Genomic DNA, 13,893 nt, shown 5'->3' on the forward strand with positions numbered 1-13,893 from the left:
GACTAAAGTAAGAGCGTTTGTCAAACCTCAGTCAAATTAACAAGCTGCAGCATATTCTCTTTAAAGGAGCAATAAAGGTAACTTCTGTGACTGTTCCAGGAGCGGGCCGCAGGGAGACAGCTAAAGAAATTTGGCATTTGGGGGGCACTGGCATCACTCTGCAAACAGTAACTGGGCTGTGGAAGCCCGGGTGTAACCTGCATGCTTGTAGACTGACTGTTGGCATTCAGGCTGTGACCCACAGCAGCCTAGCGTTTAAGGTATCCAGAGTTCCAAGGGAGGCGATGACAACCCCTAATTGGTCTGGGTTGAACCTTAAGATGATGTTACAGAAAAATTTTTAGGCAAGGAATGCTGTGCTTCAGTGGAGCTGTGGGGGAAAGTTTGCATAACCACCCCGGCATTACTCATTACGCTTTCTGGAGGATTATCCATGCATAATTTCCTTGCACACAGAATTTGGCAGCAAGCAATCTTGTCTGGGGAGATGTAGCATTTGATCAATCTGTAGCTATTTCTTCTAAACCATATTTTAAAAAAAGCCCTCCCGCTATGAATGAAGTAAGAAGGTTATCCATCTTCTTTTCAGGATTAACAGTGCAAGATAAAATAGTGCTGTGTCACAAGTGTTTAAAGAAAAAAAGTAGAAAAAAATTCATAGCAATAACTGCCCATCAAAATAATATTTTACACACAGTAATAGTGTTAGAAATAGACTGATTAATTTTACTTTATATATAGGTCATTAGCACTCATTTTAAAAGATAGAAAATACAGATTAGTCAATCTTTAGTTTACAGTGCATACATTTCAAACATGCCTGCAACATATGCAAATTACAATATAAAAAGACAGATCAAATTCAAATATGAATTTTTATTTTTAAATCTAAAGACTATCCTTATGTGGAAACCCTAGAAAACCTACCTGAAATTCCATAAAACCCTAGGGTATGAACATTACCAAAAAACCACAGACTCTAGTGAGTTGACTAAAAAGGGGTGGAAGGAAGAGTCAAAGTATATTTGGACAGAAAGACCCAGGCAGAGGTCAATTTGGACTGTAAATAATCTACAGAAAAGATTCAAATCGCCATAGAAAAAAAATGCAAGGGAGGAAGGACAACACAAACGTTATCAGATCAAGAGACAACCCCTATTCCCCCCCCAAAAAATACATTCTAGCTTTGTTGCTCTGGTACATCGATCCTGAGTACTCTAACTTTTGATTTATAGTGATATTCCTTCAGATATAACTTGACAGATGGAGGAATAGGAAGAGCATCAATGCCATCATATGTTGTAGAATTGCAAATAACTGTTCTGCATATATGCTGAAGGGAAAAAGGAAAAGTCCTGTTTAAGGGAGTGGATAAAAGTGGTTCAAAGAACATACAAGAGCTTGGGTCTTTATAATGCTCTAAGAGACCAGTAATGTCAGGAGAATGGAAGACACAAGGATCATGAGCATCAAAGCTGAAGTTATGATTCCACTGTTCAATTCTTGCATGAAGAGAACGACTATAGCGTCTAAAACTAACAGAAAACAAATAGTCTTCTTGGGCAGAGTCTCGTAGTAAAAAAGTTCCTTCTGGCTTTCCTTCTAGTAGTGCCTCAGCTGCATATTTGTCCATTACACCCCAGTAGCATGGATTATTATTGATCTGGAGAAGGTCTGGGACAAGACAGTGGACATAATCAATCTGGGTATGGTATTTGGGAGGAGTTTCCAACTGTAGCAGCTCATCATCCGTTTCCCATTTGGGTTTGTTCCTCTTTCTAGAACTTGTGCAAAGTGTTATAACTTCATCATCAGAGTCCATATCACTCTCGTCTTTATTGTTCTTTAACACCTTACTCATAACCGATTCAGTCCTAGGATCACATTTACAGGAGTTGCTATCTGAAATGTCACATGGCTGTGAGAAAGTGTTTCCTCCCCGATCTGTGCTCTCTCCATCTCTCAGCTGATCATCTGTCTCTTCACTTTGGGATAAATCAGTGATTATCCAATCTTCTGATTTTTGACTTATGGGGGCAGTATGTCTTTTAATTAAATGCCATCGAAAAGCTAGCTCTGATCGAGGTGGGAAAGGACACTTATCTAGCATTAATTCACTGATATGAATTTTTCTCTTTGATGGAAGCACTGAAGCGTGCCGACTGCTACAATTCTTTATAGGAAAACACTGTCCCACAGCATCTTGCAATTTCTGTTTAAGAGACCGGCCTAAAAATCTGTGGCCACATGAACGATCTAAGTCCAGTTCAATAGATGAACAGCTGTGCTTCCTCTCTTGGTTCCTTAAACCAGCCACTGGTTTTCCTGCACTACTTGCTGCTTCACCATCAGAACAATTCTCATTCTTTTTTGACCATGAGAGCTTCTTTCCACTCCATACGTAACCATCCTTTCTGTCTGCACTCCTACTACGGGTGGTTTTGGGTCTTACATCGACATTTTTACTATTACTTTCTTTATTTTCCTCCATTTTGACAGCTTAACTCCAAAAGTCCCAGAGCTATATGTTGTGTTTTTCTGTAACAGTTTCTACAGCTTGAAGCGTCTTTCAGGCATTTTTTGGAAGTATCTAAGGAAATAGAAAACACAGCTAGGTTAACAGCTTTACAAGTTCATAACACAAGACCAACGCAACTGTATAAGTGACAGTAATGGCAATTAACTGCTGGCATATGTATAAATAATATACGCAATGGCAATTAACTGCTGGCATATGTATAAATAATATAGATCAAGCTCAATTCATTAGGAAGATTCTTCACAAACGCTGCCTTGGTCGCAGACCTAGACACTCTTAATCCTTCTCCATTATTAATATTTCCCAGTAATTACCATCTCTTTGAGTATGAATAAGGCATACATTCAACCATGCTTTATAGCAGAAAGACCTGGTTGTTGACAATAATTTTGCACGAGGTAGGTTTTAAAATGGCACATCACATGCATTAGGTTATATTGCTTTAGTTGTTCACTGAGCAAATGCTGCAACTATTTCAATCAGCCTTTCAGGAAAGAACAAGCCGGAACAGAAACAAAGTAGGTTAAAGAGTACAAAGAGCTACTGTACCTAGATGATATGTTTGTTTATAACTAATCCACAAAGTCTGATGCCTAGGATCCTATTCTTAATTGACACTTTTGGGTCACTTTCAGGATACAAAAGAAATTAAAAATAAGTCACAGATTCTGCCAATCTCTGAATGCTTTTTTCATTTATTTTTCAAAATGGAGTTTAAAAACACAACATTAGGTCCCCAGGGGGCTGAAATATCTGGAGCTTTACATTCTGAAAAGGATTAAAACAAATCCAGATCCCTTACTAAAAGCAACTGAAAAAAGGCCATGAAAGATGGAGCTGCTTATTACTCATTGTGGAGGAAAATTTACATTAAATGAGCGTTTTCCTGAGACTTATACATGCTTATTTCACTCCCTATGTTTGCTTCCTAAGGCTTATTGTATTCTTAAGAGTTTAAATGTTTGTGTGTGTGTACGTACAATGGGGAAGGGAGGGGGGCATCTTGAAAAAATCTCCTTGTGAGTACATAGCTGAAAGTATAGTAGTACATTTTTCAATATGCATGGCAAGGTGCACCTGAGCATTCCAGGTCTGTCATAACCCGAGGTGGGTTTTTTCCATACCAAAATCAGGATATGCGTCCTCTCCTCAACTGTTTAAAAACGGATAGAGATGGTGAATACAAAGAAGGGGAAGAAAAGGCATACGCTTCCTCTCTCCATCAAATCCATTCTCATCACGAGAATTACCCAGTATTATACCCCATCGCTCTGCATTCCCTGAGGGGCTGAGCACGCTGACACTTCTGCATGCTGAGTTCCCTCCTCTGTTAGTAAGTGAGGAAGAAAGTCCGATGATAAATGAAACCTATGTCTCTCATACAGAACTATACAGCACTACTATTAGGCTAGCAAGATGTTTAAATTTAATCAATATGCCAAATTCGTCCCTGATGTAACTCCACTGTGGAATTTTGGAGAGTCACTTCATTTTACTAGAAAGTATTTCCCACAGGCATAGTATGGACTTTGCAGCCTGGGTAGACAGATATATGGGAGCAGGGCTTCCACAAATACACTAAAAATAGTTGTGTGAACACTGCAGCACTGGAGGAGGCTCGGCCCAGCCGCCTGAGCTCAGACCCACCCTACCTCCTGAGTCCAGGATCAGGTGGCAAACCTGAGCTGCCAGTGATGCCTCAACATCCACACAGCTATTTTTAGCACACTAGCCCCACCCTGTCTATTCAGGCTAGAAGGCTCACTCCCAGTTGCTGTGTAGACATACCTTTTATGTCGAGTAGGGGAAATATACAGGAAGTCCCAGAAGTTTAATCGAATACTTTTCACAGAGCACTCTTGATGATTAAAAACTCAACAATTTCTAGTATTGGAGAATGGAAACTACAGGCCTGGAGAGTAAGTTTAAGAGATTCACTGGCTCAGTTTTCATTTACATCCATATGCATATATGATGAACAATTAGCATTTGTACTTCAGTAGTGCCTAGAAGGTCCAATCAGGGCTCAGGCTCCTGCTGTGGTAGGCACTGTAGATACACATAATGAAAAGGTTGCCCTGCCCCAAAGAGAATATTATTTTCCCAGTTTCATCTGCTACTGCAGACTAATTTTGCCAATTAGAAAGGCAATTGCTACTCAAAATATATGACTATGCAAGAGTACCTGGAGCTGCACCCTCTCAAAACCAGATCTAAACTTGGCCTGATAAAAGGACAGAAAGCAGGGTGCAGTGGCTAGCTGGGGATTTGGGAGACCCAAATTCAACTCCTAGCTCTGTACATACTTCCTGTGTGAAGTTGAGCAAGACACTAAACCCTATTGAAATCAATAGAAGTTAGGTGCCTAAATAGCTTTAAAAAACTGGCCCTCAGTCTCTGCATGCCTCAGGGCTTGTCTACACTTAAAACACTACAGCGGCACGGCTGCATCACTGCTGTGCTTCAGTGTAGACACTTCCTACACCAACGGGAAGTATTCTCCTGTCAGCATAGCCAATCCACCTCCCCAAGACGCAGTAGCTGGGTTGATGGAAGAATTCTTCTGTTGACCTAGTTCTGTCTACATGGAAACTTAGGTCGGTCTTAACTACCCCGCTCGGGGAGATAGATTTTTCACACCCCTCTCCAACGTAGTTAAACTGATCTAATTTTCAAGCACAGACCAGGTCTTAGTTCTCTATTTGTAAAATCAGGTGAACAACAAAGTCACAGGGGCATTGTGAGATTTAAAAGATTCTGAGGTGCTCAGACACTATAGTGATAGGGGTCATAGAAGAACCTTGGAGAGGTACTGTACACGTAACTATCCTATCCATAAACTGAAGACTTTCTAACCAAATAATGCCACGTAGGTGTACTTCCATTAGTGATTAAAACGCAACCCAAGGAAAAAGAAAAAGAGAAAGGCAGCAGAGATAGAGAGCATACTTTTACCTACCGGGCAATGTTAAATGAAGAAGCTATCCAGTATACCAAGTTATGCACATCAGCTCTGAGAACTTTACATTTACAAATTATACCCATAAGAGTAGAGTCTCCTGAGGCTTTCTTGTAAAGTGCATATACCTTAGGCATGTTAGAAGCAGATACAACTGACAAAACTCTTAAACATGAAACTCTTCCTCCTAAACAAATGACAAGACAAAACAACATGCATGGATAAAGCAGGGTTCATGTCAGGCCACCGGATTCTGAAGGTCATTAGATATCATCATAGCTTTAAAATCCCTACAGGGTCATTGCTACACGGTGTCCTGGCATAAACTTCAGGATCTCAACTAAAAGCAACATCTTCTAGCGGATGCATTTATACAATGAAAATGCTTCCCTCAATCAGACAGTAGGCAACAATCACCAGCCAGTGAAAATATAGAAGAGAGAACCTGATCCTGTGTGCTGAAGTCAATGGCAAAACTCCCATAGACTTCAGAAGCAGTAGGATCAGGGCCATAACAAACACAGGGAAGTCTTGTTCTGAATAACTTGAGTGTTCCCCTCCTAAAATATTCTTTTTCTACAGTCACCGTGAATGTTTGTCTGCACTCCACTGCCAGTCCCTCCAAAACCTTTCTAATCAAGTTGTTAGTTATAGTTTCCATGTGATTAATTATTGAGGACAGTTCTCTACTCAAATACAAAAATCCAAGTGTCTCCATCTGATTATTCCTCTCATTAAATGACACAACCCCACCACTGGTATACTACTAACCAATAAGGTTAATTTCAGTCATAATTGTGGAAGTTGATATTTTTATGTAACTTATAGCATTCAAATCTATTAAATATTTTTTCCTAACTACTGCCCATAGTTTCAGACTGCTTACATTTCAATAACTTGTATAAATTAAATATATTATTTGAATGGTCTATATTTATCTGTCTTCTCTTTATATTTAGTATTTTTAGTTATTCTTTTTAGATTTTTTTAAAACAAATGATTTAAGTTGAGAACACAAGAATGGCCATACTGGGTCAGACCAATGGTCCATCTAGCCCAGTATCCTGTCTTCCAACAGCAGATGGTGCCAGATGCTTCAGAGGGAATGGACAGAATAGGTAATCATCAAGTGATCCATCCTCTGTCATCCAGTCCTAGTTATTATATACAAAAATATAGTTATTTATATATTTCTCATTGATCAACTGCTGTTCACATTAATCTTTGCCCAGTCATTATTTTGGCCATCACACCTCATTTTAATTTAACACTTTCACTTCCACTGAAGGTGGGACTCTGTTGACTTACTTCTGAAATAAACCCAGTTAAACATAGCATTAACTCTCAGTTCCCTTGTCTCCATTAATTTGTCTCAATTCTAACTATTTATTTATTTATTTTGATTTATGTTTCAGATTCTAAAAGTACCTAACCTTATCTCTGGGTGCCTCTGTAATACATTATAGATACAATCCCACTCAAAAATGGAACCAGCAGCTACCTCTCACCCTTACACCAGAAAATAATTTACTAGAGATAAAATCAATACCCAGATGATACCTCTAACCCAAGAAGAAATCCTGATTCTTATCCTGCCCTTTTCTCCGCCAAAACCCTGGGTAGATGGGCCTTGCACCATGCCCAAAGATTAAATACCGGGGCTATTTCATATCCAGTATGTGCATGTGTGTGGGAAATAGGTTCCAAAGTTCACGGCTACTCATGCAAAATGCCCTACCAAAAGTTCCCTCTCTTTTATACTCAAGGAGCTCCAAAAAAGAAAACGTGCCTCTGCAGACTAAACAGCAGTGGCCATGTAGCACAGGGAGAAAAGCAGTATCTCAAGTGGGCAGGTACCAAGACATTCAGGGCCTTACAGCTCAAGACTAAGCCTTTAAATTCCACACAGAAACCGAATAGGCAGACAGTGCAAATCATGGAGCACTGCTATCATGCTCCCAGCAAATTTACAGCAATTAATAAGTCAGTTACTGCAACGTGCACAAGCTTCACCGTCCAAGTAGATTTAAAGTGTAGCCCCGTGTAGTGTGCCCTGCAATAATCTAATACTCAGACAACAAATGCATAGATGACAGTAGCAAGGTCTGGAAAAAAATGGTTGCATCCTCTTGGCCAAGCAAAAAAGAAACAAGCCTTAACAGAAAAACTACAGCTAGACAATTTTTTAACAGCAGCTGAGGATCCAATAATGCCCCCAGATTGTACTTACAACAAATGGAGGGCAGACAATTATCGCTATATCTTCTGATGGCTTTCCTAACCTAACAACATTATATCAATCTTATACGGATTCAGCTTCAGCAAGATTAGCTGTAACCTGATTTTGTACTTAAAGCATCCTTTACAGTATAAAGCATTTTAGCTGAAATCATTAAAACGTTTATGAAAGACACTATGCATAAGACTACTGAATTGTTTTAAAACATTTGACATGAAATTCCCTCAGCCCCCATAAGAAATTTTTGAGTTGAAGAGTGTAGTTCTACCTTCCCACTCACCTGATTAGGCGTTCCTACTAGAATAATTTGTTAGAACACATATTACCCCATATCCCCACTGAAAACCATGTCTCTGCACAGCTTCTACAAGGTTCCATAATGAGAGCTGAGAATACTAAAAAATAAAAAATATAAAGGAAGCCTAGAGTCTAACACTGTCACTGACTCAAACATGAAAGCACTAATGATGTCACTATTACAAAGGGCCCAATAACAGTTCCAATACAAAAAATATTTCCCTCCACCAGGCACCAATAGCGCAAATGCAGAATAAAACTGGGCATAAAAGGGTTCAGCCTATAAGCAATTTTTCTTGGAAGCATGAATAAAATGTGCCATATGGTTAAAGGGACAGGAAGGGGAAACAGATCTGTTTTCTTATTTCAGATACTTTGTGATTTTAAGACAAGCCATTTTTTTCGTCCTTAAAGAAATAAAACTGTATTGCACCTTTAGTGCTGAATACAGCGGTTCAAAGCAATACAGCCTATTGGTTTATGTACTGGAGTAGCTATTCATTTAACTACAACTGTATAGTCATCGTAAGTACAGTATCAGTAAGATACGCTAGTTATAGGATAGTAACAGATTAGTCTCTCATGATTCTGAGAACGATCCCACAATGGGTCAGAGCTTGCACTCTTTATTCAATACCCGCCAACATCAATATGATGCCTGAATAAGGACTTGTTCTTTAACTGGAGCTTCCCACAATTTCATTGAGAATGGAGGAGTTAAGATCACAAAGGGAAATTTTAGTTCAATTTTAAAAATGAATACTAATTAATGAAGGTTATAAAGGACCAAATGTGCTTGCAGGGACAACTTCTTTTTTTTTTTAAACTACCGACAACACATTGCAGGTTTGACTTGTACAGTCAAGCTATTATAGCTAAAAATTATAACAGCAGCATCACTCAGAATGGTGTAAGACAGCGACTTGTGTTTACAAAAATATGTCAATGTATTCTGAGAAAGTCTATTTTAGTAAAAATGACTATGTAAGTCAGCATGAAACATAAAATGTGTTCTGCAAACACAGGTTATAAGACATCAACATTTATTTTAACTGCTTTTGTAGACGTCACAACTATCTACAGCCACAAACCTGCACCAAAATACTTAGGAGGACAAGTTCGATTTCCTGTTATTCTCCCCTTCACAAAGACAATAGTATCAGAAAAGAGGGAACGTGTCCTCAAAATACTATTATGTGTCTCTCTAGTGCTTATGAAATCACAGGCATTTAATACTTGACTCTCTGGAATTAACAACAGAAGGAAAACACCATTACTTGTACTTATCTACACTGTAAAGCTTTCACTCCATTAATGAGATACAAGAGCTTTCACTCCATGAATAAGATACTATCCCACTATTAAAAGTTCAGCCTAAAACTATTTTCAAAGCTAAATAACTGCTTCTTTAGGACTACCGTGAAAGAGTATAAATGGAAAATAATGCATATTTGAAATGAAGCATAGATTTGTGCATACTTAGTTCTAAACACTAGCTTCTGTCACAGTCTGTTCTGAGCAGTATTAAAAACCCAGCATCCCACCGTATTTTAAGGCACATGCTAAAAGGTGTGAACTGATCAAAGCTTTGAGCCCTTCTCTTTTAGCTGCTCCTGAGCAATAAATAAAAGAATAGCACTGTCCTAATGCAAATGCAGCCAACATTACTTACCTGCTGCTCCCCAGCAGAGCCATTACAAGGGGAATATGCAGATGGGAATCTCAGAGCCCGACCTCATGCCAGGCAGCAGCAGATAACACTCACCATCAGACACAAAGATAGACTGGATTAATTGAACAGCTGGATGGGTTGCAAGGGGAAGAAGGAATGACAGAGGGGGCATAGGGAGAGAGGAAGCGGAGATTAGAAGGAGGAAGAATATGGGGGTGGGGTTGGAGAAGAGAGAATGGAGACGAGGAGAAAGGGGGCTGGCGGAAAATGAGAGAGGCAGGAGAAGTAATGGGAGTATGGGACAGGGAGGGGAAAAGAAGGAGGGAGGCCTGGGGGCACAGAGGGGACACGAGGAAAAGGAGGGAGGGGGAGGCTGTGATACAGAGGAGGGGGAATGAGACAGGCTGAGTCAGGGAGCGAGGAGGAGGAAGAGGGAGTGAGCCAGGCTGGGGCAGAAAAAAGGGAGAATGGAGGGGCAGGAAGAGTCTGGAACAGGAGGAAGGGGGAGTGGGGCTGGGGCAAAAGGAGGAAAGGAGGAGTGGGGCAGGCTGGGGTGGGAGAAGTTGGGGAGGAGGGGGAGGAGGGCAGGCAGGGGGAGGGGGAGTGGGGCAGGAGGGCAGGCAGAGGGAGGGGGAGTGGGGCAGGAGGGCAGGCAGAGGAGGGAACAGGAGGAGGGGGAGTGGAGCAGAAGGGCAGGCTGAGGGGGGGCAGAAGTGGGGCAGAAGGGCAGGCTGAGGAGGGGCAGGAGGGAGAGGAGGGGGAGTGGGGTGGGAGGGCACGCTGAGGAGGGGAGTGGGGGAGGGGGAGTGGGGCAGAGGGAGGGGGACGGGGGGCAGGCTGAGGAGGGGGCTGGGGGGCAGGAGGGCAGGGGAGGAGGAGGAGTGGGGCAGGCTGGGGGGGCAGGAGGGCAGGCTGAGGGGGGGCAGGGGAGGAGGAGGAGGGGGAGTGGGGCAGGGGGGCAGGCTGAGGAGGGGGCAGGAGGAGGGGGAGTGGGGCAGGCTGAGGAGGGGGCTGAGGAGCAGGCGGGCAGGCTGAGGAGGGGGAGTGGGGCAGGGGGGCAGGGGGAGTGGGGCAGGGGGGCAGGAGGAGTGGGGCAGGGGGGCAGGAGGAGGGGGAGTGGGGCAGGGGGGCAGGCTGAGGAGGAGGAGGGGGCAGGGGGGCAGGCTGAGGAGGAGGAGGGGGCAGGAGAAGGGGGCTGGGGAGCAGGAGGAGGGGGAGTGGGGCGGAGGGCAGGCTGAGGGGGGGCAGGGGGAGGGGGCAGGCTGAGGGGGGGCGGGAAGGACGGCGCAGGGTACGGAGCTGCCTACCGGGCTCTGTGAGGGGGAGGAACCGGCCCTCTCCCCGCGCTCCCCTCTCGGCGGAGCCCGGAGCCCCGATCCCCTCACCTGCCTGGGCAGAGCAGCTCCGAAGCGGCCTGAGTCGCGGCCACCGCCGCCATCCTTCTTCCCCGGCCCGGGCTCGCCCCGCCGGCCCCGCCCCGGCCACTGACGGGAGCAGCAGGCCCGAGCCGAGCCAGGGCCGCGCAGGCGCAGCTGCGCCGGCAGGGAGCGCGGGAAGGCTGGAAGCGGGGCCGGGCGGGACCGTGGCTGGTGAGTGCCGGGCTGACGGGTGGCTGGGTCTCGCCGGTGGCGGCGGGCGAGGGGGTATGTGTGTGTGTGTGTGTGTGGGGGGGGGGGGGTGGGGAGGAGAGGAGGGGGTGGGGTGGGGTGGGGTGGGATGGGGGGAGGAGGAGGAGAGGAGAGGTTGGGTTGGGTTGGGTTGAGGAGGGGGAAGGGGAGGAGGAGGGGTTGGGTTGGGTTGAGGAGGGGGCTATGCACACATCAGGCCTTGCAGGAAAGCAGGCGAGAGGATTGTGGGGTGTCTCACTGTGACCCCCGCACTGGGCCCGATCACCCCTCAGGGGCTGGGTGCAGATCTCCCCTTCCACACACAGAAGATGGAGGCAGTGGCCTCTAGATACCAGCCACCCCAGGCTTTGCCTCCTACTTGGGGTTCAGGACCTACACACGGTGAGCGTGGGCATATATCTCCCCCTGCATCACCATTCCTGTGGAGAACGTAATCCTATCTTAGGGCTGTATAATTTCTGAGGGGATCTCTCCCCATCCTGCCCCCCATATTGATCTAATGTGGAGGTTTTAGGAGCAGCCAGGGGCCAGCAGGGAAGCCTTTAGGGTATGTCTACACTGCATATTAAGCCTGGGCTCTGACTCGGGTTTGAGCCCAAGTCCCCCTGCCAGCCACACAAAAATCAGTCAGATTCGGGTCTGTGAGGACAAAGAACCCTGATCCTAGGACCCTGCTAGGGGGGTGGCTCAGAGCCCACGTCCCACTGTGACTTGGGTGCAAGCCCTGTCATTCTGCAGCGTGGATACAGCTCATTGCTTGAGGGACAAACTTCATTCTGAACTGGTGGAATGATCTGCCCCTTCCAAGAGGTATTTTGCTCCTTGGTAGGGGATGATGGTTATCTAGCCCTATGCTACATACTGAATGAATGACCTGAATCTGATATCTGGTCATTTTTTCTATTGCCAGTGACTATCCAGTGATGCTTGCAGTGAGGTCCCTACCTCCAATAGGCAACACTCTTAAGCAGCCACTGTACTTCCAAGTCCTGCAGCCTTATTTTGTTTCACCACTAGCCAAAGGCCCACCACTCTAGGGAACAGAGTAGCAGCCGTGTTAGTCTGAATTCGCAAAAAGAAAAGGAGGACTTGTGGCACCTTAGAGACTAACAAATTTATGTGAGCATAAGCTTTCGTGAGCTACAGCTCACTTCATCGGATGAAGTGAGCTGTAGCTCACGAAAGCTTAGGCTCAGATAAATTTGTTAGTCTCTAAGGTGCCACAAGTCCTCCTTTTCTTTTCACTCTAGGGAAGTGGCTTTCACTAGTTCCGTGGGAGGTTGCTAAAGTCACTTTTTCCATATATTGTAAAAAGTAAAACATACATCGAATCAATATAACAGATGTATATGAATTGTGTGTTTTAAGGTTCTATCCAGTTTATAGGTTTGCTGGCAGGGTAAAATACAGAGGTATTCAAAAAAGCAGACATGTGGAGGCAATTTTCTTATTTTAAGAGCCACTGTGTTTAACCAAGTTCAAGGCCTGGTCTACACTGGGGGGGATCAATCTAAGTTATGCAACTTCAGCTACGTGAATAACGTAGCTAAAGTTGACGTACTTAGATCTACTCACTGTGGTGTCTTCACTGTGGTGAGTCAACTGCTGATGTTCCCCCGTCGACTCTGTCTGCCTCTTGCACCGGTGGAGTACAGGAGTCAATGGGAGAGCGCTTGGGGGTCGATTTATGCCGTCTAGATTAGACTCGATAAATCACCCCCCGCTGGATCGATCGCTGCCTGCTGTAGTAGTATAGACATACCCCAAGTGATTAATATTTTTTTAACTATGATCCTTTTGGACCTTCAAAAAATAGAAGCAAAAGTGAAGTGCATTGTGTGTGTTGTTCAGTCACAGTTAGTTCATGAAGAATTTAAAATACAGAACTGTTCTGCTTATATCAATACAACTTAGAACATATGTAGAATTTTAGAATAGATGGCTTTTTAAAAAATGCCTTCTGTTGCAACTACATACTTTAAAATGACTGTTATTTGGAGCTGATGTTTATCCATATTTATTTCCCTCATAATAAAGATATAGGCTTGTCACAAAGATATCGGTGTTGCTTATGTGAGTCCCAGTACTTCAGTTGGATCTACCCAGGTGAACCCTGATGCTTGCATGGGACCCTGTTAAAGTCATTGGAGCTCTACATGGGTACAAGGTTCTATCTTTGTGGATACAGTTACAGGACTTGGGGACGCACTAACGTTTTTGGCATAGGCTAGCAGTTGTTAATAAAGTTCTAATCAATTTAACTCTCATACAGTAAAGTGGTGGTGTATGCTCTCGGTTTATATTTGTTTAACCAGAAATACTGCAGTATTTGCTAATCCCCCCTCTAAATTTCCTCATCATACTTTTCAGGAATTTTCCTTCATCATACTTTTCAGGAATATTTTTCAAAATACATATATTGTAGTGATTCTTATCAACATTGTCAAGGTCTTTAATAGGAAAAAAACATACAAAAATATCACTGCATCAAAATGTTTTAACTACTGAAGTTTCAATAGTGTTTTCCTGTTATTAACACTAACAAATCATTTGTATTTG

General features: G+C 43.7%; 2 protein-coding genes across 5 annotated transcripts in view; one reads left to right on the plus strand and one right to left on the minus strand.

Annotated features, from left to right (window-relative positions):
• Nucleotides 1-700: 700 nt before the first annotated feature.
• Nucleotides 701-11,226, minus strand: SOCS4 (suppressor of cytokine signaling 4). Of its 4 annotated transcripts, none has more exons than XM_073350067.1 (2): nucleotides 11,096-11,226; nucleotides 701-2,590 (listed from the first exon to the last, which is right to left on the minus strand). In XM_073350067.1, exon 2 carries the CDS (start codon nucleotides 2,489-2,491, stop codon nucleotides 1,181-1,183), a length of 1,311 nt encoding a protein of 436 aa, XP_073206168.1. In that variant the 5' UTR covers nucleotides 2,492-2,590; nucleotides 11,096-11,226; the 3' UTR covers nucleotides 701-1,180. The 4 variants fall into 4 exon arrangements, with proteins under 4 accessions (XP_073206168.1, XP_073206169.1, XP_073206170.1 ...); XM_073350068.1 differs by having other exon boundaries at nucleotides 11,092-11,226; XM_073350069.1 differs by having other exon boundaries at nucleotides 11,014-11,098.
• Nucleotides 10,984-13,893, plus strand: part of WDHD1 (WD repeat and HMG-box DNA binding protein 1) — a 56,005-nt gene continuing 53,095 nt past the window's right edge. The window contains exon 1 of the mRNA XM_073350066.1: nucleotides 10,984-11,295. The gene's annotated coding sequence lies outside the window, so the exon portion shown is untranslated. The remainder of the gene's footprint in view (nucleotides 11,296-13,893) is intronic.

Source organism: Lepidochelys kempii, chromosome 6 (genome assembly GCF_965140265.1).
Source record: "Lepidochelys kempii isolate rLepKem1 chromosome 6, rLepKem1.hap2, whole genome shotgun sequence".
NCBI classification, from domain to species: Eukaryota; Metazoa; Chordata; order Testudines; family Cheloniidae; genus Lepidochelys; species Lepidochelys kempii.